The sequence below is a fragment of the Danaus plexippus genome, assembly GCF_018135715.1.
Source record: "Danaus plexippus chromosome 16 unlocalized genomic scaffold, MEX_DaPlex mxdp_31, whole genome shotgun sequence".
Taxonomy (NCBI): Eukaryota; Metazoa; Arthropoda; class Insecta; order Lepidoptera; family Nymphalidae; genus Danaus; species Danaus plexippus.
The window spans coordinates 840,052-866,461 of record NW_026869852.1 but is presented as its reverse complement, the minus strand read 5'-3'; the positions used below and the strand labels follow the sequence as shown (position 1 = coordinate 866,461).

General features: G+C 30.9%; 3 protein-coding genes across 4 annotated transcripts; 2 read left to right on the top strand and 1 right to left on the bottom strand.

The window, feature by feature from the left end:
- Nucleotides 1-4,637: 4,637 nt before the first annotated feature.
- On the bottom strand, nucleotides 4,638-12,201 carry LOC116772051 (ankyrin repeat and LEM domain-containing protein 1-like). The gene is made up of 8 exons (XM_032664079.2): nucleotides 12,124-12,201; nucleotides 11,559-11,760; nucleotides 11,305-11,466; nucleotides 10,833-11,071; nucleotides 6,813-7,509; nucleotides 6,307-6,530; nucleotides 5,753-6,013; nucleotides 4,638-5,427 (listed from the first exon to the last, which is right to left on the bottom strand). The coding sequence occupies exons 2-8, from the start codon at nucleotides 11,618-11,620 to the stop codon at nucleotides 5,057-5,059; spliced, it is 2,016 nt and encodes a 671-aa protein (XP_032519970.2). The 5' UTR covers nucleotides 11,621-11,760; nucleotides 12,124-12,201; the 3' UTR covers nucleotides 4,638-5,056.
- Nucleotides 12,202-12,245: 44 nt separating this feature from the next.
- LOC116772196 (alpha-N-acetylgalactosaminidase) lies at nucleotides 12,246-18,613 on the top strand. 2 transcript variants are annotated; one of them, XM_032664300.2, is made up of 10 exons: nucleotides 12,246-12,266; nucleotides 15,006-15,162; nucleotides 15,716-15,890; nucleotides 16,140-16,314; nucleotides 16,667-16,749; nucleotides 17,064-17,225; nucleotides 17,380-17,592; nucleotides 17,852-17,980; nucleotides 18,361-18,433; nucleotides 18,504-18,613. In XM_032664300.2, exons 2-10 carry the CDS (start codon nucleotides 15,011-15,013, stop codon nucleotides 18,572-18,574), a joined length of 1,233 nt encoding a protein of 410 aa, XP_032520191.2. In that variant the 5' UTR covers nucleotides 12,246-12,266; nucleotides 15,006-15,010; the 3' UTR covers nucleotides 18,575-18,613. The 2 variants fall into 2 exon arrangements, with proteins under 2 accessions (XP_032520191.2, XP_032520190.2); XM_032664299.2 differs by lacking the exon at nucleotides 12,246-12,266 and adding an exon at nucleotides 14,458-14,584.
- Nucleotides 18,614-22,182: 3,569 nt separating this feature from the next.
- On the top strand, nucleotides 22,183-24,305 carry LOC116771901 (hydroxymethylglutaryl-CoA synthase 1). The gene has a single exon (XM_032663897.2). It carries the CDS (start codon nucleotides 22,620-22,622, stop codon nucleotides 23,988-23,990), a length of 1,371 nt encoding a protein of 456 aa, XP_032519788.1. The 5' UTR covers nucleotides 22,183-22,619; the 3' UTR covers nucleotides 23,991-24,305.
- Nucleotides 24,306-26,410: the final 2,105 nt, after the last annotated feature.

Below are 26,410 nucleotides of genomic sequence, written 5' to 3'. Positions count from 1 at the left end.
GACCTGGCATCTACACAGTGAATCCATGGAGCGCTGAGAGGTTTTCGTCGTCATCCTCTATTCTTAACATTTACTACTACTACTTCAGCCATGTGATCCGTGCTCTCCATTCGAGAACTTTTCGGCCCCAACGGCCATCTGTTGTCCGGGCATATGGCCTGTACACTGCCACTTCAAAGAGAGAATCCGAAAAATAGCTATGTAAGTGACTCTCGTTCTTCTACGTATCTCCTCATTTCTGATTCTAAACATTTATGTTCCCTTAAAATTTTATTTAAATTTTTAAGATATATATTTTTTTGTGATCGTTTAATATAAATGCGGTTTGAAATAAATTAAATGATTATTATTATTATTTTGGTACCTTCATGAGATAGTTTAAGTGATCTTTTCAAATAGATAAGTTATAAAATTTATCTAAGTACGTCATCATCGGCGCAAGAGTCTTTGCAGACTCGTCGTGGTCATCAAGTCTCAGGGAACCGTATACATGATGACTTTCATGGGAAATTGTTGCAATGGTTTCCCTTTGCTTCTGCACCAGCAGTTGTTTGGGGCTATTGAGATACCAAGGCTTGCTGTAGCCTGTTCAAGAAAGTGGTGGCAAAATACTCTTACAAAGTACATATGACTCGAAAAAGATCATACTTGCTAGGTTTCGAACCTGCGCCCTCACGTATGAAAAGCGGACCTTTTAACCTCCAGGCCACCACGACTTTTTTTTTCGAAGTACCTACGTGTAGGTTATATATTTAAATATATAATAGTCTTAATTTAATTGGATTGGAAACTAAACTATAATTAGATCACTTAAAATTAAAAAATAATTAATCATACCAACACGTTTGATCTTGAGATGTGTATAATGCTACTCTCCGAATAGATTTTTCGGTAAGACTACTTAATGCATATGTTAATAGAGCTGATGAATATTCTTAATAGTGTTACGAAATATCAAAGACTTCAATTAATTTTATATTCATTAATAATACGTTTTTGCGAAATTGATATTTTTAAGTGGCGATGAAATAGCATTATGGCAATCGGTTAGAAAATAACCTTCGATTCGGGCCGGTTTTATTCGATCATAATAATACAAATTAAAAAATTAAACTAGACAAGATACGTTGCTTTATGCAGATGCGATCAAGATCACGTCTCACCTAAGTAACTACCTAGAGAATATAAATTTATACGACCATACTCGTATTTCCATGATCTCAGACACAAACGTATATACTATCTCTCAGTCAAGTTCATTTAAACATAGGTTATTTTTGTTTTAAACATTGATTATTGGAGAGTATTTTGTATTCACTAAAGGCTAAATCATGTCTGTCTTGTGATCGAACAGCGTTTTAATTAGTAATGAATATCTTAAAGTGGAGTCTTTCACAATGTTTGGTCTGGTTATCAGTTTGAAAGATTAAGTTTTCTTAGAAAAATTATCCTGACAAAGAGACGACGTGGTCTTCTTTAATGGTTTCCTTTTTTGCTGTTTTAGGATTTTAATATTTCTTGTAATCCAATAAAACTTAAATGTTGTTTACACGTTCACTGCGATGGATTAAGCAAAATATTCCAGATAGCATCAACCGGAATTTATAAAACAAGTGTTCATATAGCCTTGAAAAGGTTGCAAAAAAACACTAACAAAATACGTGACCCCAAAATGTCAAGCGGAATTATTATATTATAGACGAATGTCACGTAGCCTGACGGATGAGAATGACTTGTACTCGAGCCAAAAGAAAGCTCTTACAAACTTATTGTGCATAGAATACCGTTAATACAGGATCCGTTGGACATAACCCAGATATCAATGAGGACTCATAAATAAACAAAATGCTAAATTGCAATTGTGTTTATTTTAACGGTTACTCAATTGTGTCGGGTCGGATAGGCAAATAACTGCTATGCTATTAGCGGACGAATCAAGATCCAAGAACGCATACCTTCCGAAGTTTAACCGATTGTTCGATTTGAAGAAGTCCATGTATAAAAAATTAATTCATTAAAGTTTGATAAGAAAGCTTTATATTTTTTTAACATGTCGTTTCTATTACTTCTCAGTGATTCCATTCGTCAGAATGTGGGTTGAATTTTTTGTTTTTTTTTAGAAACTAAAACTTTTTTACAATTTGTCAATGATTAAATTATTATAAATTTAAATATTAGGATCTTAAGAAATAAAATAATCATTTGAAATTCGAATTAATTCGAAATAATTTTACGAAGGAAGATATGTATTAAGATACCGACCGTTGTGAAATCTGAGGTTTAGTTTTACATGAAGCAGAACTAAACTCAAGTAATTAACCAGTCTCTATTTTTTAACGACCAGCACCCTAAAACCACTAATTGTTTATTGTTAACTTGAATATTGTTATCCGAAATGTTTGATACAGAAGGTAAAATCTCGATTACGAAAATATCAAATCAAATAGGTATGTTTTTCTACAGCACATGGTCGTAAATAACGCGATATTTAAAATTAAAATTTGTATTTTGTATAAGCCACAAAAGATAAAATGGACGGCTGGAAACAAGTTATTCAATAAATTTGAAAAACACAAAAGATACAATTTCTTGTAAACAAAGTAATCAATTCTGCAACGATCCAATTTTATGTTAGGGTCTAAAAAAAAATATGTTGTTTATGTTTGTATTTTTTGGAACAGGTACAACAAAGATAAGATTTTTATAAAAACTTTCTCGGTATGTTTATTCGTTTAATTTAATTCGAAAGAACCGAGCGGACGGATTGAAAAAAGTGGATGAACTTAAACCCATTACCCTTAATATAACTTTACATCGTCGTGTTTCCACTTTAAATTTTTTTATTAGTATAACTTCACACATTGTAGTATCAAAGTAGGTATATGAATATAACTGAATACGTTAATAGTCCCTACTGTTCGTTCAAATGATATCATTGAAGTTATGAACGCCTGTAAAAAAAATATAGCCATTTTGTATATCTAGTTCATTAAAAGATTTTTTTAATTTGCTCTTTATATTTTTATTAATTTTAGAATTTTCAGATACTTATGGACAAAATTATATTTAAGAGGGAAGCAAATTTTTTTTTTTTTCAAAATAGTGGCAAACGAATTTTTAAATCGGTGCCGTTGCCCATACCCATCTGCAACTTAAAATGTAAATTAGTATCTTTTGCCTTCCTTGTTTGGGTATATTGGAAGAAACTATACTCTAAACTTTGCTATACTTTAAACTAGCTGTAACTGTCAGAGACATTTTATTGCGGATGTCATTCCACGTCATAAACGTGAATCGCAACAAAGATCGCCGCATAAATATGCAGTCTTAAAAAAAATTCTGCCATATTATGTGAATGACATTTAAACTTGCGGCCAGATTCAAAACGTAAGGATGGCACTTTATCAAATAATTACTTTGAACATTACCCATAAATCAGACGCTAAAACAAAGAAATGGAATTCACATCCCTTTGCCACTCTAAAGGTTTTAGGGCATCTGTTAAATGGACCGGTCAATTCGAATTATCTGGCACTGTATAGAGTCCAGTGATTTTAACTGATATTAAGGGTCCCAGGACCAAAATTGTAAACAGTATTCGGTATGGGGAGGACCTTGTGTTTTATAAATTAAAAGCATGAGTTCTCGTGTAATGTACGTTTTGGCCATTCTCAATAGCACTACTTTTTTATCAAAGATTTGCTTTACAAATTATTCCGAAATTGATACTCTTGTGGCGTATCGACCGATATTTAGAGTACGCTTCTGGAAATAAACCGTATATTAAGTGTTTTTTTTTCTTAAACACTCTTATATATTTTTTCTTCGCGTTAAACTAAATGAATTTAAATAGTGAAATACGACACAAGCGAGCAAGTTTTGATTCGAAATAAACGTATCTTTACGCTATGAGATAAATACGAAAATATTTTTGGTAACTGACATTACATATATGTATTTGTATTGAGGACCTTAGGTCAGTTTTCGGAGTTACTCAAGTTAAAATTAAAGTAATAAATATTCCATTTTATAAAATATAACATCTGTAGATATTTAGTATCTCTCTCTCTCTCTCTCTTAGTTAATGTCACGTGTCCATATTACACTGAACTATGTGAAGAGGGAATAGTCAATGAACAAGGTCGCGACTAGAGACTAAGAACTTTAATACTGTTGAGATCGTTCACCGCGGTGAATCGATCGTGATGAATCTAAAACAAAACAAAAGTCGCGCAATATATATATAAATGGTTAGTTAATTAAAACACACACAGTCTAGAGTTTGATGTTATTTTGGGTAATGAATGAACATAGAAAAATATTTAGTCTATTAATGTCATGTAATACCAAAAATGTTGTCACCTGACAGTGACAGTTGAATACCTTGGAACAATAACGATTAAAAAATAAATAAATACAACAATTCTAATGTAAACGAAGCGATAGCATAGAATAATATGGATGCTTATTTTATGCGTTACTTAAAATTGCCAACGAATTTATTATCAATGAGTTCGTGTTTTTAATTATTATCTGTGCACACTCCAACCATACTTCTTAACTGTCAGTTTTCAGTTTTTTTTTATATATCTGTGTAGTAATATTATATTAATAGAAAAAATAATAATAATAAACAGTTCTCTTAAGTAGCCTTTTATTTCAAAATGTTATTGCCATCATTAATTATGCGTATATTTTAAATGACTAGCAAAAAATATGAAAACATACAAAAAATCGGAGTTAATTAAGTATTAAAATACAATTTTGAGATCTTACATTAGAAAAAAATCATAATATAAACATTGGTAACTTACTACAAGTCATACAAATAATTAAAAACTATATAATTTAAGCTTACGGAGCGATTTTATATAAATAGCAATAAAAATATTAAAAAATACTGTTCGTTAAGTTAAAATTGACGACATACGTTCAGTCAAAAAGTCAAATTGTCTTTGGCTATTACTTATATTAAGGTACAGAGGGTAGCGTTTGGCAAGATTTCATGTCTGAAGCATTAAATATATTAAAATAAAAATATTATGATATGAATATATCAGTCTCCCTTAACATTGTCCGGTCTGAGTTGCCTTTCACCTTCGTTAATATAAATATTCAATGCTTTGTATAAGAGATATAACCCAAGCATCCGTCTCTCCTTCCTAGTCAACTGCTCGGCTGCGCCATAGTAATTGCCGATTTTCTCATTCTTAAGATTATTGAGTCCGATGACGTCAATCATTGCAGCCTCATATGTGTACGCCTCGGCTGGAATTATGTTTTGGAACACATGCAGACATATTACACCCAAACCGTCCGACCATATGTCCAGTATATGTTGGACTTTTTGTTTGCTTGATTTCCTTATATTGTGTTTCCACGGTGTCAGCGCTTGGTATAAATGGGCATATGGTCTTGAACGTTTACCTGAAATAATAAAAATGGATTTTATTACAATCTATTAAGGTTTGATTTTTCCTATATACTGAAGTTTTTATAAGATAAACAATTTATATATTTTCTTGACTTAGATTTTCTAGAATGGTTATTTTTTGTATAAGCAGATGAAAATATACTTGATAGATGATAATAATATTAATGAATACACAGTTTGTATGTCGCTTTGTGACTGTCCAATATTGACAATGGAATTAAAAGTACAATTTCAAATTTATATATTTGTATGAAAAATAACATGTTATCACTTTTATTATTATTAAAATTATTATAAAGGGATTTAATTACTTCTTACCTTTACCGATGTAGAAGATGGAGTTAATGAATGTAGTCCAAGAGACCTGATGGCTTTGACTGTTGGCTCTGGCCGGGAGGTTTCCTGTGACTCGTGGATCCAGTAGTAGGTAGGTGAATGAAGTTTTCGCGTTACCTTCCCTCCAAATCTTCTTTGGATTCTCAAAATCAGCCTGCACTTTTGTCTGTATATTGATGTATGGAGACAAATTTTGTAACCAATCATCATTGCGGAGTGATTTAGTTAGTTCTACACTGTAAGCTGCAATAGTAATAGGTATTCCGGAGTTTGTTAGGAAGTTTTGAAAATTATTGTGAAATTAACTCAGTGCGATTAATATTCAATCTTTTATTTTCACCTACAACAAGGACTTAAGTACTCACTAACCCCTTTGTAATATTTTGTTTATGAAAGTTGATATTTTTAATTTCATTATATAAATATACTAGCAATTTTGACGATGAACAAAGCCAAAACTGTTTATTACATAATTTGACAGAAGCATTAAATATTAAAAATATATTGCGACCTCTTTAGAGACAAATTATACCTACTTTTACCAGTTTCTTGATGCTCAGCGATTACAGGATTCGTTTTTAAGGCTTGGAGTTTTTTCAAATACAGCGTCCTTGTTGTATTCTGTATGGGACCCGGGGTAACTCCTAGGCGTATGAGTTCGGATCTTAGAGCGTCGTTGTCGTAGGAAACGGAAAATGGCAAAGACGAGGCTATTGAATGTATCGTTTGATCGGCGTCTGACCCTTCGTCTACCGGCAGTCTGGGGATATAGACGAAAATAACATTGGCATACAAAATAAATTAACTTACGTATTAGTATAAAATAGAAACAGACTGCTGAAAGCTTAAGTTTAAACAAAGCTCCAGTAATGAAAGCTTTCATATAATGTATTTTTGTACTATACTTTAAATGTTCTTTAAATATTTCTCTTAGATTTTTAGGGCGACTTGGACTTCTGCAGTTTTTAGACTTCCCACTCTGCTAGACTTAATTTTGTGTTGATATTAACGTAAAAGTTCTATTTATGTTGGTGATACTTACACGATCGAGGAAACTTGTAGTCTCCTCTCTATCAGGACGACGTCTTCTTCAGGGTCCTCGTATTTGTATTCCTCGTGGACGTTAGCCAGCATTATGTTGCCAGATGGAGTGCTGCTAACACCGCTACTGGCTGATGATCGCCTAGTATTCCTGTTCCTATCGTCACCGCACAACCATTCGTTGGTGCGATTCTGGACCATAATCATCGCTTTGTCCAGATCACTTTGAGAATCGTCATCAGTTATATGACTGTCTAATGTCAGTTGGTTGGTAGCGATCAGCTCTTTGGAACCCAATTTCCTGAGGCTGGTTTTACTGTTATAGTTTCTGTGCGTGATGCAACTGGGTGAGCCTGGTAGGGAAAAATTTTCATACACGCTAGCTCTCTGTTTGCTCTCGTTTGAGAACTTGCTCTTGTCGGAAGTCAGTTCCAGGGGATGCACCCCGGTTATTTCCACTTCGCGTTTTGAACAACAGGTCATGAAAGTGTTATTGGTGTCGTCAGTCCACGGTTCGGATTCGTCCTCTATGAGGTACGTCTCCCCATGTATGGTGGGATATAATTTATTTATGACCAAGCTGTTCCTATCCAACCAATCTCTGATAGTATCAGATTTTCTACTGATTATATCTGTCTGGTTTTCTTTAAGTGGTTCATATTCCGCCACCACGTGGTCTGTTGTAACTAAGACCCGTTCTGGAAAATTAAATTCATATTTTATGAAGGAGGTTTTTTTTTTCAGACATAAGTGATACTTAGTCCAAATTTCCAAAAAAAAAACACGTTGTATTGTCGTGTTTCAATTACAAAAAAAAGTAATATGTTTAGAAGTCATAAATAATTATATGGGCAAAGTATCTCAAAACGGGTTTCGATAGTTAAGAGGAAAATATATTGAATATTTAAATTAAGGAACAAATAAAAGAAATATCGAAATCCCCAAGTTATTTGGTATAATTGCACATTTCTTTATGAGAATGCCAGGTCGATACAACGATTTGTACTTCGTGCAGATAACAGGGAAGTTGTGTGAAGGCACAAATGATTGTTCGTGTAGACTTCTCAAGGAAGCAGTCACGTTTGTATCCTGGCTATGATGAGGAGCAATTACCGCAAACACGCTATCCCATACATTCTTTTAAATTCTAAGGGAATATAGCAGTAATATGGTTTAATATGAAAATTAAATTGAAAAAAAAAAATACCTCTATTTTTACGTTAAACTAGACTTAGAGTTCGTTAATTTTATTAAAGTTATGGATCATTGCTTTTATTGATTAAATTTAATTAGCATAGGTTTTCTGAAATAACATTTATCTGTTTTATTTTAAACGGAGAGAGGGCAACTACTTACTACACCATTATAAAAAAAAATCTGTCAGATATGTAATTAGCTTAAAATTAGTATTAGTAAAGATATCAATAAATGCATCCAAATAATGAAATATGGACCTTTGCAAAATCAATTTTTAATTACAAAGATATAATGAAATCGTTTGTTAACTTATTCATAATTTAATCATATTATTTTGAAGTAAATCTAAACGTAGCTGTAAGCTATAGATGATTTTAACTACCGCTATGCCACATTATTCGCACACGCAAGATCCTATTCGTAAAAGTAGCCAGTACGAGTTCTCGACGTCTACTTAAAAACCAACAGTTTCCACGTTCATTGATCACTTATCGCATATAACGAAATTGATATTTCGTGAAAAAGAACCAGACCTAATTTTCCATCCTTCCAAAATCTATTTATTTCCAATCTAATTTAATTTCCATTTACTCTCACTCCCATTTCGTACGTAGGTCCAAAACGTAGAAAACACAGATGTGCAAAACATTTTTTTTTTGCAGACTGGCAAGTTTCGCTCGCGCCCGGGTTTTTTATTCCAAACGCTTTAAGCCTCTCATTAATTTCTATCCTTAAAATTTAAAAGAAATCTTTACTTTATTATATAAATAAAAGTTGCTAGACCCGTTTTCTATATACAGTTACGACTTCCTTTAACACGTGTAGGTGACAGCGGAGGCGGATTTAAAAATATTACATTATATAAATTAATACTTTATAGAAGTTTCTTTGGCTTTGATTTAAACACCCACGTATGTAACGTTATTTCTCAAACCACCTACTTGTGAGTGTAAATCAATCAATATTAAGCAATAATAAAATAAAACGATGTTAATTCGATCTATCACATTTGACCTCTGTAATGGCTACTAATAGGGAGGTCAACACCCGCGCACTACCCACCTATATGCACCCTTCTATAACAGATTCAATTACCGTATCATGATTTAATCATACACGATGTTTAACTTCGTATAAATTATTACTGAAATAACTTAAACACAATTAAATCTATTTTAATAATGAATTTTATTTTTACAGTACATTAAAAAATATATATATCTTTCATACGTCACACCACGTTCATAGACGTAAAAATATTTTAGATTCATTATAAATACTGAATATGGAACACTGATTATAATTTAAATAATAAAAAAAAAATAGCAGTTTATTAAAGCGTAAAAATTAGGTATACTGACATTCACGACTAAGTTCTTATTTTAAATCTGTTTTATCGTGTGGTGGCTATATTATTGAACAACAATTTTGACTTTCCTTATAAGATATTTAGATACCGTCAAATCCTGTCTTAAATTATAGTACCCAGTGATTTTTTATTATCTGTTTTAAATGAAACCAATATTATATAAAGTCATTATTGCTATAACAAACAAAAGCGAGAAATTCACATAAAGAGAATTTATTATCGGGCTCGTAGAAATTATTGTATTATTCTTTAGTTTTTTAAAACAATTTATTTTATATAAAATAATTTTTGAAAGAAATCGATTATATCACCATTAATATGTTATACTTTCAACAAAATACGAAACATAAAATTTAATATCTTTAGACAAATGATCTTCAAACAAGTATCGCGACCGCGGAATGAAAGAGACATGTGCACCTGCACACAAAACTAGATTGCAAGATGTTCTCAGCAGCAGATGTTTCACATTTAAGTATAACAAGCGGCTGGTTAAAGCAATTAGGACTGTACGGATTTTAAATGGCATAAATTACTCATTCACCTCTGTCCTATTGTTAATACTAAGTTTCGTCTGAACGAAGGTTTAAATTATTCATCCCACTGAAATAACACGCTAGCTTTAGCCCAACGATTCGCTTGTGGCAATATTTCTTATATTCACTTTTAAAGTATTAAATAACATTTTCATTGAAAATGTGAGATTTAAATGTTATTTTTATAGTTTCCGAGCTTTTTTCGTTGTGCATTTCACGCTGTTACAACATGGTTTTGAAATTCAAGGCATATGACGTGTTCGATCCCAGGAATCGAAAATAGAAACTAACCTTCAAATATCGAGACCGAAATTCAAAGTAAAATTTAAATTATTATAATTTTACACTTGTTTTCACTACCAACAATGAATTAATGTTACATGTAGTTTGATTATATTAATTGCACTTATGTATGATAAATATTTAACTAAAAATAAGACAGTAATGATAAATCCTAAACATATAATATATAAATCCGTATATATAACCTTACGCCATTTTTTTATATGTATATATGTAATAGATCATTATAATATACATTTCCAAGCCCATATATATGAATTTCTACATACAAACAAGATAAGAAATCTTTTCAAGAAGTTGCCTAATCTTTTATCCCAAAAGCAATATGAGTCATGGCTCAAGTTTATGGTCTGACTCAGAAACACTCAATGAATACAAAGCTTCTTTTATGCAATAAGGAAAATCTCACCATAATGTAATTATTTCTATATAAATAGGATTTTTACATGAACTTCTGTTAAGAATATGGTCTAATATCGAATTGTTAAAACTATCTATTTATAGTGATATAAAAAAAAATTAAAGATAAACAGTTATTAGTATAGCTGCTTGAAAATAAGCTTGAATATTAATGAATTACTAATTTATATAGTACTAATATTTTTATAGTACTCACCGATGTTAAGTGTGTACGCACACTCCGTTTCAATGGGATCAGTGGAATCACTTTCGTCAATAACATTATGCAAGTAATCGTAAACATCCCACTGTTGTTCTCTCACCGCATAATCAAATGCTGAGATACCGTCCAGATCACGTCTTGACGGATCTCCGCCGCAGCCAACAAGCAGCTTCAAATTATCCACTCTACCCCATATTGCTGCTATATGGACTGGGGTTATTCCATCGTCATTACTGAGGAATTATATAGTTATGTAATAAAAGTATACTTTTAAGTGTGTGGTCATAATGGAAATTGGAGTATTCGCTAGCCAAAAAAGCAGTATACTTATCCTGTTATCTATGTCTCGGTTATTTAATAATAAATATAAGTGAAATTAAAATTTTAAAGACATTTCATTAATGTAGATGAAATAAATATAGTGTTAAAGTTTATTATTTTGAATTATTTTATAATCAATAATTACCTTAGATTAGGATCGCCGCCATGCTTCAATAATATTTCTGTGCAATTTCTGGATTTATCCAAAGGGTCTATACCTACAGCTAAATGTAACACTCCAATACCTTTACAGGGTAAAACTAAGTTAATGTTTACTTTCTGCGTATTTAAAAATCTTTCGACTGATCTGAAATAATATATATCATGTCATATAAACGACATTGAACTAAATTTCCTATCTAATCTTATAGTTATTTTTTAATTTTTGATAATAAATACCTTGAATCATCATTTTGTATAATATCATAAAGTTTGAATAACTCTTTAAACGTCGTATCCATTGTATTCGCGAAAGCCGACTATATTGAAAGTCTGCGAGCTTGCTACTTGTAGGTCTTCATTTCCTGTGGGATTTCCTGTCGCGATATCACCTTTTATTTTTAGATCAATTTGTCAATATACTTATTTTTTCGAGTATAACCTAGGGAAATTAAATAACATTTATTTATTATAGGAAACACTGTATGTTCACATTTTCATTCGTTTGTTTTTCTGTATGTTCAAATTAACGTCACTGGACCGTCACGAGAAGCATTTCTTTGTTTACGTTTTTTGTAGACAGCTCCGTTTCGTTTTACGTATGGCTTATAAAATTAACATTCTAAAATTTAATTAAAATTGCAACATCTTATAGATATTGCAGAATATTCAGAGTTCAATGGATTTTTTTTATAATAATTTTATTTATAAAAAGTAATATAGTTACATATCGTTACAAAATTAAAACGATCACCTTTGAAAGGTAATTATTATGTAAAATGGAACAAAAAATACTGGTTCTTACTTTTTTTTAAATGAAGTAACAATCCCCCACAGACTTCAATCTAGTACAACTTAGATCTATGAAGTTGGAAGTTTAAATTGCAACTGACCAAAACCCACTGGTAAACGGTGAAGGAAACATTTTATTAGTGTGTAGGAAGAACGGTATGTATGTCAAAAGTATTTAATTGGATAATCAAGTACCTTTAAGGGTTTACCAACCGCTGCATTATATGAATATACATCCTTAAGTCATTGGTATTTTAAACGGTAGATGTAAATCATGATATAGTGCTATGTCAAGACAAATGTTTCGTAGTATATTTTTGTCTAATTGTCCACAAACTTGAAAATGAACCAAAAAAGTATTACTACTGGTTTTTTAAACTTCTTTATTTTGTATAAGCTTTTGATTATTACGTAAGTTATATGCTTAGCTTTAATTTTGTAATAAAAGTAAGGTCTATGATCAGAATAATTCATTAACTTAGCAATTCGTGACCAACGACTTCCGGTGTAATGTTCGGCATTTATTAAAGTATGTTGTATGGCTATCGTTCTTTTTAAATTTTAAGTGAAATATTTTCTGTGTTTAAAAAATTATTTCAAATATGTGATTTAAAAAAAATTCATATATGTAAAGTACACATTTTATCTGTATCGATCCTGTAGAAACTAATTTGTGCAACGATATAAAAATAATAATGCATTTAATTGAAATCAATAATTATTAAATGAACTAAACAGATTTCGTAACTAATTTGTGTTTACGATGTATTTTTTTCTCAATGTCATTCAAGTTATAAAAACACGTACATGCTAAAATTTTATCAACTTAACAAAAATCTAAATTTATACGATTTATTACAAACATATTTAAAAAATCTTACCCAGTTCCATTGTTACTTTATACTTAATATATAAAATGCAATTTTTATGTGTATTTACTATTTACAAACTTTTATTTAATCATTAATATATGTAGGTATGCTCAGATACAATTTTATCTCTGGCTGTAAACGAATCTTGTTTTTAATTTACGCTCTGGCTTAATTTTTAAATGAATTTATAGGCAACAGATTGCGAACAAATTTTGACATTTCTTTTATTTTGGGTGTGAAATTATAAATGACAGACTAATTTATTGTAATGAGTCCCAAAGTTTGACTATTAAGACGTTTACTAATTATTAAATATTTATAGATTTCTTTAACAATTCCTTTAAATCTTTGGAATCTCGATAAATTTAAAAGGTATCCAAATTAATTAGATCGCGTGACATGATATTTCATATTGGCTCATATATATTTAATAAAATTAGATGAATAGTTACGTTTCTGTTGAGAAAAGAAAAATATTCGCATTCATTTTTATGAAATATTTGGTATTAAAAAGAAAGAGAATAAAAGAAGTAACTATATTTTAATTTAATAAACATAACATATTTATTCTTTTTCAAATTATCAATTAGGACGGTTGGAGGAATTGTTTTGCAATGTTTTAAATACATTATGTGTTCATATTACTCAACGGTATTTATTTTTATGACTGCATAGTTGAATATAAAACAACGTCATCAAAAACAGATATTATTTATTTTTCGAAATTAAACGTTAATTCTGTAACATCATTTATTATTATCGTCTATCTATCGCATGTTGAATTACAGCTATGCGAATAGAGATAACTTGAAATTAGCTCGGCAGAGTTCGGCTCGCTTCGTAACAACTGCTCAAGTAACACTTATATTCTCATTTACCTTTAAATGTGCTACTCGGTAATAATATTTAAATCATAGATTTAATTAAAACTATGCACAGTTTTTAGAAAGCATGTATCATAATATAATTGTAATTTTTTTCATGTATTCCTTCCTCTTAAACGTCGATTGAAATTAATGTGTTTAAGTCGGTATCTTTTCTTAACTAAACAATTCTGATTATGAATCCTACCTTTGAATGATTATAAAAAAAAAATAACATAAAATGCTCTCGTTCCAAAAATTTTCACTAGCATCATTGTTCTATAAAACATACCACACTTTTTTGAAAGCAGGAAACAATTTTTTACATACTTCATGAAAATTATTGAATGACGAAAATATCCCTAAAAACGGTATACACTAGATAAGTATTTGAGACATTTAATAATTATTTCATGTAATCAAGTAATTAGGTGCTTAATTAATAAACATTTATTATTAATAAATTATCTCTAATTAAATATGTTTTTATTCATTACGTAAAGTTTCATTTCAACCAATTTACGTATTCACAGACACGGACAACACCACGTTCAAAGCTAGTTAACAATGAAAATATTTTAGATAATTGCATGCGGGGCGGAATTGTTTTCATTTTGGTTTTATCTGTATGCAATAGTTCAACGCCTGTGCTTATAAAATAATATATATAGTCTAAACAAAGATAATAAAATTAACAAATTTGCTAATAGTCGCTTTTGTAGCTGTATTGTGTACAACGGTAAGTATAATATTTTTTTAATAAATAAGAAGTTTTTGCCATACGTAAGATAGATATGATTGTTAATATGTTATTTATATTTTCTTTAAAAATGTAAGTCGTTTTATCAATAATTTTAATTAATGGTCACGATTATGTATTCTAGATAGTTAGGTTGTTGTTTATTACCGTTATAACAATAGTATTGCATTATACATATTTGTAAACGGAACCTCATTGTGTGATTTAAAGTATAAGGAAAATAAATTTTTTTATAAGGCTATGATAATTTTAACACTAAAAATTATTGAAAATTTATAAATAGTATATAAAAATTTATGCTTAGATATTTATTTCAACATTGATAAATTTTGTTTATTAATTTTTTAATAAAATTTATGGACATAATTATCAAATTAATTTCCGTCTAATACATTTCTAGGGAGTATGGGAACTCATTTAATCGCCATTTTTGCTATAATGCCATATGTCTTGGCTCTCGATAATGGACTAGCGCTCACTCCGCCAATGGGGTGGTTGACCTGGCAGCGATTTCGATGTATAACAGATTGCGATAAATATCCGAATGAGTGTATAAGGTATTGTAATATTTATGCAATGTGATTGGAATACTGAATTGCTTTTTATATTATAACAGGCGCTAGACATATATATTTTTAAGTAATGTTAAAAATCGGATTATAATTTTATTATATATTTGATAATAAATTATAAGCAATGGTTATTTAAAAAAAAACAGTTTGGCATCACATTCTTCCATATTAAATGACCAGTACCACAACATATGACCAGTACAACAATTTTACAAGTTTTGGAAAGATTTGATGAAAAATCTCAACCAATACACCGATACATAACTATGATTATTATCATTTTAAATTATATCTGTTCAGATTTTGAGGAGAGGAACCTACTATCACTAAATAATTAACTAATATTACTAAAATCAATCATAAAGTACTCCATCTATTTTATATTGGTCATTTTTCATAATCAGTATAAACTCTTCAAGTAATTATTTATTTAAGTCTTTCCGAAAAATATATTTTCTTTCTAACATTTTGCAGGTAGAAAATAATATGTATATAGAGAGCAAGCGTTATATGAAAGCCACATTGTTTACTGTTTCAGTGAATCTCTCATTAAACGGATGGCAGACATTATGGTCAACGAGGGATATTCCCACGCTGGATACAAATACGTCGGCATCGACGACTGTTGGCTCGAGAAAACACGTGACGCAAACGGTCGATTGGTTCCCGATAGGAAACGGTTTCCGAACGGTATGAAGGCTGTCGCAGATTATGTAAGTGTTAATAATTTAAGAAATTAGTATTATTATTAGGTATACAATTTAACGTTTTTCGCAAAAATTTAAGAACAAAGTATTTTTTTAATATATCCACCATAACTTAATTTATGTCTTAATAAAAGGGAGAGTAAAATGATAGAAGTATGCCATATTTTTCATTTAATTTAATTTTTTAGATTGATCTAATCTCTTAAGAATAGTATGTGGATATTTATATAATGATAGTATTTTTTTTTATTTCAGCTGCATGATCTCGGTTTAAAATTCGCGTTATACCAGGATTACGGTACAAAAACCTGCGCTGGTTACCCCGGGGTACTAGGGCATGAGGCTGTTGACGTTCAGACATTCGCTGAATGGGAAGTGGATTATATTAAATTAGACGGATGTAATGTCAACGTTTCCAAGATGGACACCGGTGAGGATATTTTTTTTCTTGTAATTCATTATTAAAATTAAAAATTTACATAATTTTTGATTGTGTGCTGTCGAAAGTAATTGTGATAAAAAAGAAAAGTTATGTATTAAGACTAAAACCCATTGATTCTGAATTTATAATAAATTTGCCAAGCTAATAGCAAGATTCTGACGAATTAAAAGAAAATATTGCCAGTAGGTATCATTAAATAAATCCACCATTTAGCGGTTTCGCAATTATTATTTTATTAAAATAACGCCATAATGTCAAAAATTAATATAGAAACTAATTTATATCTTTTGCTCTGAACTGTTGATTCGATTCCTGTTTTTGAACTCTTGTTTTTTTGCAGGTTATCCGGAATTTGGAAAATTGATGAATGAAAGCGGTCGGCCCATGGTATACTCATGTAGCTGGCCAGCGTATCAGAATAAAGTATATACTTATCATATCTAAATGTTAATTAAAATTCTAAATTTAAATAGTAAAACTAACAACATCAGCCGCTATGTTTTGATATTGTTTTAAGTTGAATTAAAAAAAACATCTTTAAACGCAATAATACACTTGAATTGAAATTCATATTACTATAATAACAGCCAGTATCTGCAATAATTCAACGAGCAATTTTGAATATAGAATGCGATTCTGCAATTAAAATTGAAAGAGTTCATATAACTTATGAGTTAAAAAATATATATATTTCGAATATGAAAAGCTAATTACTAATAAATATTGTTTTGTACTAGCCTGATTATGCATCGATATCGAAGCACTGTAACATGTGGCGTAACTGGGACGATATCCAGGACTCATGGGCTTCACTCACCACGATCATGAGCTGGTTTGCAGAAAAACAGGAAGAAATCGCCAAATACGCCGGACCCGGAAGATGGAATGACCCGGATATGGTAATGAATTTGATTATACATATATTTTATTTTTTTATACCAGCCCTATACCTATTCCTTTTTAACTATTTTTAAGGACGTCATTTTTTGAAATTTGAAAAACATTTTTTTTTAATAAAATTGTTAAACAAAATCTTTGTTTCTTTATGGCCAGTTGCTCATAGGAAATTTTGGATTATCACTGGACCAGGCGAGAGTTCAAATGGCCGTGTGGTCGATACTGGCCGCTCCACTGCTCATGAGTGTAGATCTGGCCACGATCCGACCGGAGTTTAAGGAAGTGTTGCTTAACAAAGACATCATAGCCATAGATCAAGACGAGCTGGGCAAGCAAGGGTTAATGGTGTGGAATAAAGCGAAATGCGAGGTAGCCATACTAATATAATAAACGTTAATGTTAGTATTTGTGAGTGCTTGTTAGTCTTTTACGCTTTCACTGAATAAAATTATGAATTAATTTTAAAGAAACAATGATATATTTTTAAAGAAATTAGCTGGTGACTTAAATAAATAAAAATAAGTACGGAGTTATTTTAGTGATAAAAACAGATATAAACGGTAAGATTTGATGAAGATATTCCATGTATATATATTTTGTTGTTATTTTCCTTTATATGTACAATAAGATCTGGACACGCGAATTAGTGGACGGTATAGCGGTAGCGTTCGTCAGTAAAAGAGATGATGGAGCGCCTCACACTGTTGATGTTACAACTGAGGATATGAAAATACCACCGACGACGTATCATATACAGGTAACATACATACATACATACTCAAAGATATATAATACATGCCAAAAGGAATTACTCTTCTGAAGAAAGAAATGATGTTTATATTTAATACTAACGAAGTCATTAAACATATTAAAGCATAATTATTAAGAAGTTTCAAATTGAACAGCCGATTAATTATAAAATCCAATATGCATGAATTTTAAAATAACATTAAATAAATTTTAAAACTTATTTGGCCATTAAAACTGAGTAGGAATTTTAATATTGAGCCTACTGTTAAATAATAGCAAAAAGTTTTGAATGCTACTCTATACATTTCTATCAGGCTTAATATTATTATATGGTTTATAATGAAATTGAAGATTATATAAATAAATATATTTGTAATAATATTTCAGGATCTGTACAAAGATGGACATAATTTCAAATTTGATTGCAAAGGAAACTTCACAACCAGAATCAATCCGTCAGGTAATAAATAATGACATAATTTAAATATTAATTTCATGTGGAAGTGTATAAGAATATAATTTACTTTCAGGCGTCAGATTCTACAAGTTCATCCCCATAAAAGGCAATGAGGTTGATAGCCCTTCTATCACCTATATATAGATGAGGTTTTAATATAAATAAATGTTTTTTGTTTATTAATTTTGTTCTATACCTATAACTGTTATAGTACTTTTATAAGCAATCATATAATGTGAATATCCCTTCAATTAATTTAACCGATACATAAATACATGATCATTAATGTGTTAGAGTTAAAAATATAATGATTGAATTGCAACTTGATTGAAAATTGATAGGTTATAGAATTGATATTAGTAAGAAATACTCAATTCAACCGTTTCTCCCATTAATTCTGATGGAGCAAAATTAAGGATACAAATATAATTCAATAGAGAGTTACTGATACAAAAGAGATCTTGCAAAATTATCAGTTTGGTAAAGTCGAAACGTATTCTTCAGCTCGCAGCTGATCTTGATTAGATTGTATATAAACTAATTATAACCATCTTCCCCTCGACAGTATTTCAAAGGATGTTGCAAACTGTCGTAAGCCCTGTGGGTTTCGACAATACGTTGCAAAAGAATTTCTCTGGAACGGATAACGATATCACGCCTATCACATTCCTGGGCGACCAATACTATAACAACTTCATTCGTGGATGGAAGGTTATAACGCCCAGGGTCTTGGGTTGGTCTTCCTGGGTTGGACGCCTATTCATATTTATAATTGTTATCACCATCTTGAGGAAGGAATTTAAAACTACGAACATACGAATTAACCTGATGTAACATGTTCTCAAGTTGTGAAATGAGTTCAGTATTTAAATTCAGAAAATATTGATTTCTTATATTCGACTAATCGACTGTCGAATTCAAATATATTTGAAGCAATTTAGGTTGGTCTTCAGGCAAAAGGGACCAAAATGAAATATGAAATGGTAAACCTGACTTTGTATTTTAAAAGTAGGCATGAAAGAACCTTCTAAGATGTGTTGAGCACCAAAGGATGTCATTTGAAATGCACTATTATAAGTGCGAATATTGTCTAAGAACTGTTTAGATTGCAGATGTTCCCTAAAAGTAGTGCTTTAAAGTTTCCGGTGGGTCTTCGAACGAAGGCAAATTTATTTTACCTCCAGAACAACAGAAACGAGCAGACTCCTTACTCCACTTTAAAGCATTACAAAAAGAAGATACTACGTTCATATCGCCTGTGACAGAAGATGATCTGTAATCCATTGAGTGGTTATAAGCAAACCCACTTTTATATTTGTCGGACCACGCCACCGAATTTGTAGATTGGTCTCCTATGTGTACATCTAAGTCATTTAGACTATGTTGAAATCTGTCTGCAGTAAGACGGGCCTCTTCTTGTTCGTCTGTTTCAAGAGAACGAATATTTTCAATTCTTTATCTTTCCTTAGACAAAGTTATTAATTGTTCTTGTTTCAAAGAATTGTAATAATCGCGTCCCGACTCTATTCGCTGTACTTGCTCATGTTCATCTTCAGGAGATTGAATAATGTTATAGTGCACCCTATCATTTGTCTAACGGTCTTCAAGTTTCAGATAAAATATGACGTTCGCAATCAGTTGTAAGCCGTAATTCCCTCTCAGTGTAGGTTTCGGACTCGCGAGATACAGTATGCTGTGCGCGGTCAGCCGTGAGCCACAATTCTCGTTGTGAAGCAGTTTCAGCTTCTCGGGATAACGCATGTTGTTCTCGGTCAATGGTATGCCTTACTTCTCGTTGAGAAGAGCTTTTGAGACGCCCGTTATGTAGCTCGTCTCGCTCTGTCAGCTGCTAATCGCATCTCTCTCTTTGGAGAGCTTTCATTGGATTGAGAAGTTGAGGCATTAACTCTCATAGAGTTTAACCTATATGTTCTTTCCTCTGCCGACTCTTGAGAATGCATCATTCTCTTTCTCTTAGTTTGACTCGAAGTTCGGGATAAAGATAATCGTTTTTTATGTGGCATTGTGTATTTTATTTTTAATCGACGGTAACTGAAAGGCTGTCAGTTACTTAACAAAATAACCTACATTAGAGGTCCTAATTATAGCTACCTTACACTTAAAATCTAAGTGCCTATTTAAACTAAAATATTCTTATAGAATTATACCCAGAAATATGTACATTATAGGTATAACACAAAAAGAAATAAAATAAAGCCGAAACGCCTGTGCAATACTAACTACCTATACCTACTTCACTTAATAAAAAATACCTACAACTATTGTAATTTATAAAAGTACCTCCGCTTTTACCTACTCAATACAAAAAAAAAACTGAACATAAATTAGCCAAAACTAACCTATGCGTACAACTTCTACTTCTTCACCAAAAAAGAAATTGTATGGAAACTAATAATAATTTGGAATTTGGAAAACGAATATTTAAACATTTCCAAAACAATTAATACCTATTTTATAAAATAACAACAGTTATTAAAATAAACTATTTAAAGACTAAAAGTTGCGCTGAAAAGCACGGTTTATAATATCATTTATTGTCTGTCAATAAAGTCGAACGCTGTGAACTCATCAACAGCCAAATATTGAATGAAGCTTGCGCTCGCCTCCCGTCTTTTTATACCCTGCCGCCGTGAGCCGCGTCGAGCGCAGCAGCTGTTACACAAAAATAATCTTTATAGCATGATTCAGTATTCACGGGTGATGGCTTATTAGCGTATTTCATGTATAAGTTTGGTGTTTCTATACCGATTTCTAAGATTCTTTTTTTATTGAATAGGTTATAATGTTATTTTTTTAATAAAGGATGATGATGATGATGAAGTAAACAAATATAATCAGAAAGCTCCGAACTGGCAACCTGCCCAGGAGTACCAAGTTTCGTTAAAATCCGTAGAGTAGTTTTTGTTTCTATAAGGAGTATACAGACAGATAGACAGAAGCACAAAAGTTTTACTGATTGCATTTTTGGCATCAGTATCGATCACTAATCACCCCCTGGTAATTATTTTGAAAATATATTTCATGTACAAAATTGACCTCTCTACAGATTTATTAGAAGTATAATAATTAATAACAGATTACACCTCGTAATGCAGAACTGTGTAATGCAGTTATCGTAATGAAAACCATATATTATTTTATTGTTACGATAATCAGTTATACAAAGGTATGTTACACGTTTGGTTATAAAATCATTTGTAATATATTTCATCAATTTACGACTAAATATTTATTTAGGAGCAAAACTTAAGTAGACCATGTTTATCATTACCGTTATACAGGTGAAAGTTGATGGCTCGATAGGAATTTGAAGTGACGACAAAATAGTCAACAAATAGAACTCAAGCGCGTTAAGTAATTTGAGCAAATGATTTCTCTCATTGTCATTAAATTTTTGTGACATTATCGTTAAAGTGACTATTTTATGTTTTAGTTTGAGTATTTGATTTTATAATTTATGTATATTTCTTATCTTTTTCACTTACGATGATTGTGGTTTTCGCAAAGTAGCATATTGCAGTTCAATTCAGAAATATAGATCATAACTTTTCATAATATTCACTTTTGTTATTACTTTTCAGAATAAATAAAGAATTAATGTTATTTCATATTTATTCTACATTTAACTTTGTTATTTAAAAAATATTTACCTTTTTACAACGAGTTTCTGAGAAATATTTTTCAACGTAACTTAATATGTCACGTGTCAGTGTGACTAATTTCGTCATCCAGAAAATCCAGTTCCGGTGACGGACATTGAACTTAAAGTTTGTTAGCGGCTTTTTTAATGTAATTTATTTTTATTTAGAACAATTTTCAATTAAATCGTTCTTAACATTGTTACATTTTATTATTGAATTATAAACGCTCATCACAAATAGTTTGACCATTTAAGTATCTACGTAACTAAGGTTATCTTCAAGTCTCATAAGAGTTATTTGTTAAAGAAAGTTGGTTAGTTCCGTAGTAGGTCAATGGTACGATTATTGCGTGCGAGTAACGTTATATACTGACGTCGACTTCAGGTTGTTGAGTCAAGGAACCAGTCAAGTTAACAGATTCCGAATCGAGACGCGCTAGACGGCAGTTGTTTCTCGTAACGTTATAAAATATTTGACTTAAAGACATTACTGAAATCGTGAAAGAACAAATAGTGATAAATAAAAAAATGGCTAATAGAGTCGAAAATGTTGGCATTCTGGCTATGGAGATATATATTCCTTCTCAATATGTAGCTCAGGAAGAATTAGAAAAATTCGATGGTGTGGATACTGGTAAATATACAATCGGGTTAGGCCAGAGTAAAATGGGATTTTGTTCAGATAGAGAAGACATAAACTCGATTTGTATGACTGCTTTGCACCGCCTCATTGAAAATAACAACATAAACCTTCATGACATTGGAAGGTTAGAGGTTGGTACAGAAACTATTATTGATAAAAGCAAAAGTGTAAAAACATTTCTCATGACATTATTTGCCAAAGAGGGTGCAACTGATATTGAAGGCATTGACACCACAAATGCTTGTTATGGTGGGACAGCTGCATTGTTCAATACTATTAATTGGGTGGAATCTTCTTCTTGGGATGGCAGGAAGGCTATTGTTGTGGCTGGTGACATTGCTGTATATGGCAAAGGCCCAGCTCGGCCGACTGGAGGTGCAGGAGCAGTTGCTATGCTCATTGGCCCTGATGCACCATTAGTATTTGATTGTGGTGTACGTGCATCTTATATGACTCATGCATATGATTTCTACAAGCCAGATCTTGCATCAGAATTTCCTTATGTGGATGGCAAGCTATCAATTCAGTGTTATCTTAATGCTTTAGACAAATGTTATAATTTGTTTTGTGATAAAATGAAAAAGGTAAACCCGGACTTTAAAGGTCTTTTGAGCCTGGACGGCATGTTATTCCATTCTCCTTATTGTAAGCTCGTTCAAAAATCACTAGCCAGAGTGTCTTTCAATGATTTCTTGAATTGTGCTGAAGATGATAGAGAAAAACAATTCCCGGGACTTTCACAGTTCAGCAAACACCAAAGATCTGAAACATATTTTGATAGAGATCTTGAAAAGGCATTTATGGCTTACAGCAAAGATCTGTTTGAAGAAAAAACTAAGCCGTCTCTGTACATTGCAAGAAACGTCGGCAATATGTACACCGCCTCACTGTATGGTGGTTTAGTTTCATATTTAATCAGCAAGTCACCAGAGCAGTTAATTGGCAAGAAATTTGCCTTGTTCTCTTACGGCTCTGGATTGGCATCGACTATGTACTCTGTCAATATATGCAATGATATGAGCGCTGGTTCCAAACTAGAAAAGCTCATTAATTCTCTTCATAATAATGTAGCTATGTTAGATAAAAGAATTAATGTTGAACCGCAAGCCTTCTCAGATTCCATGCAAATTAGGACAGAGAATTATCACACAGCACCATACGAGCCATCGGGTTCTATTGATATACTTTTCCCTGGAACGTACTATCTGGTGAAGATCGATGACCAAAGAAGACGGACATATGATAGAAAATTATAAACTATTTATTATTTGTTTACTTCATATTGGTGAAGGACTTTGTCACTGATAATAAAGATAGGTTAATGTTTCATGTCTTGTAGCTGTGAGCTACATTACTATTGTTTTGTTTAAAATATTGCAATTATTTTTGTGCAGCATTAATGAATTATATGACGTATTAAAAAAAAAATGGTGCAATATTATGACTTGGTGGAGTTTTTAAGCATATCTGCTTATAGATAAGATGTTATGGAATAAAATTATTTATTGTTATTTAAGGCTATTCAATTGTATTCAAACAAAGACCAATAAAAAAAATATCGTAAACCTAAATTTTATTTATCTGTGCAATAAAAACGTCACAAAAATTTTACTCATGCAAAACATAAGAAATGACAGTTTTGCAACAGTGAACAGAGTGATGTGTGACAAATCAATTGAATGTATATATTGGTAATTGGTAAATAATTAAAAATACATTGTTTAATATGTATGAACATATAAAATTCATTGTCTTTTCTATTTTGTGGTATCAAATTATTTATCATAAATAAAATTCGCCATACATTAAAAAAGCTACAAAAAAATATGATTTGTGTTGCTAATTAGTCTGACATTCACTTGTGAGTTGTGGCGAAGTACTAATTTGATTTGATTAAATAATAATTAATTATAATTCTATTATATATGACTTCTCAAGTTGGATAGGAATAACTTTAAATTGCTCACAGCGATCACATATGAAATATTCTGTTCAAATTTATTTAAAATTACGTCTTAATTGTCGAAACATTTTACGACGAAACGGTATATTAAAGTTACTGTTAGCCAAACAGAATACCCTATTCATTTTAGGTATTATACTTGGTTGTTAAGTTAGCATATAGGAACGTTTATAGAAATACATATATGTATGTTTTAATCAAAATATTTATATAAATGACTATTTTGTTTGTATGTATAAAACAGCATCAGTACAGTTAACCTTATTGCCCGTATAATATTAAAAGGATATATATTTTTGAATGTAATATGACATTTATGTATATATATATATTTGACATAAGCTGCACAATTGTGCTATTCAATTAAAAGCCTCTTCTCTTTATGTATCTGCCAACTCACACCGGGCCCGGCGGGTCGATAAATATTTGCATAACAAAGACCTTTATGTTTTGTTACAGTAATATTCCTTCCATTAAAAATAACACGAGTGTCTTGTAATGAATTATTTATTGACTTCTTGTATAGAATCTTTCGTCATTGCGTTTTTATAAATCTTGTAAATTGAAAAAAATCTCTAGAGTTATTAAGAAGAGCTCTAGATGGTGTCCAAAAGGTCGTTTTTCTATTTTGTTTAATTATTTCTGCCTAAATTTATACGCTTGTTCAAATGTGTATATTAAACCGTGTGCAAATCTGTGAATCTCAAAGGGATCGTCCGATTTTTATGCGGTTTATACATTTGTGAGCTAGTTTCCTTACAATCATAACTAGATATGTTGGTTCAGTATTGGTCATGTAGTTTCCGAGAAGAAGTAAGGTATTTTTGAACAATAATTACTTTATTAACGCCCCACATGTGCCTGTATTATCTCTGGATGATGACTTTGATGAATGAATAGGGAGTCTTCCTAAATTTTATTATTTTATTACGTACCTATATACTTTTAACAAAAACAATTAGAAAGAAATGAAGCCGTGGAAGTCCAAATAAGTATTTCATTGAGATTTAATTCTTGTGTATCTCTTCTGATTTTGTAGTTGCAAAACCGTGATAACGTCGTCACTGGCAAGTCAGTCGGACAGATGTCGGATATTATTACTAAGTTGACAACTGATAAAAATTAGTCATGATAGCTACACGTGAATTTCACAGAAATCAAAACTTTAAATTCAATGATTCAGTTGAATTGTCATTTGTTAATAGTAATAAAACTATATTCCTTCTTGTATACGGAAATGAACGTTATAAAAAAAATCTAATAAAAAATTAATTTAATCATCAGATACCTGCCATTGTTGGAAATAAAAATGATGAGTTATTAATAATTTATTAGATTAACAATAAAATTAATAAAATAGATATAATATTTAATAGGATTATCAGTTAGATTTTAGAACTCAGTTATAGAAAGGAAAAAAGCGGAACTATTGTAGTACCCTGAACTGTGTTATACAAATAAAAACGTGAATACTTCCACTATAATACAAACAATAATAATATATACATGGGCTAGTAAAAATATTAACAATAATTTTACCTCATTCAGACGGATAAAAGATATTGAAGTATTCATATATTATTTATAAAGATATTGAGATTTATTTAATGGTGTTATGACTTATGTAACACGGCTCACACAGCAGAGGTCAGTCAGTCAGTCGCCATATCACAACAGAATTACTATTATTATTACTTTTAAAATATATTCATA

Coding starts and splice junctions, on each gene's coding strand:
- LOC116772051 (XM_032664079.2), bottom strand. CDS start 11,620: ATGGATACGACGTTTAAAGAGTTATTCAAACTTTATGATATTATACAA. Junction 6,531..6,812: donor CTACAAGTTTCCTCGATCGT/GTAAGTATCACC, acceptor CTATATCCCCAG/ACTGCCGGTAGACGAAGGGT. Junction 5,428..5,752: donor CATCTTCTACATCGGTAAAG/GTAAGAAGTAAT, acceptor TTATTATTTCAG/GTAAACGTTCAAGACCATAT.
- LOC116772196 (XM_032664300.2), top strand. CDS start 15,011: ATGGGAACTCATTTAATCGCCATTTTTGCTATAATGCCATATGTCTTG. Junction 15,163..15,715: donor TATCCGAATGAGTGTATAAG/GTATTGTAATAT, acceptor TTACTGTTTCAG/TGAATCTCTCATTAAACGGA. Junction 16,750..17,063: donor GGCCAGCGTATCAGAATAAA/GTATATACTTAT, acceptor GTTTTGTACTAG/CCTGATTATGCATCGATATC.
- LOC116771901 (XM_032663897.2), top strand. CDS start 22,620: ATGGCTAATAGAGTCGAAAATGTTGGCATTCTGGCTATGGAGATATAT.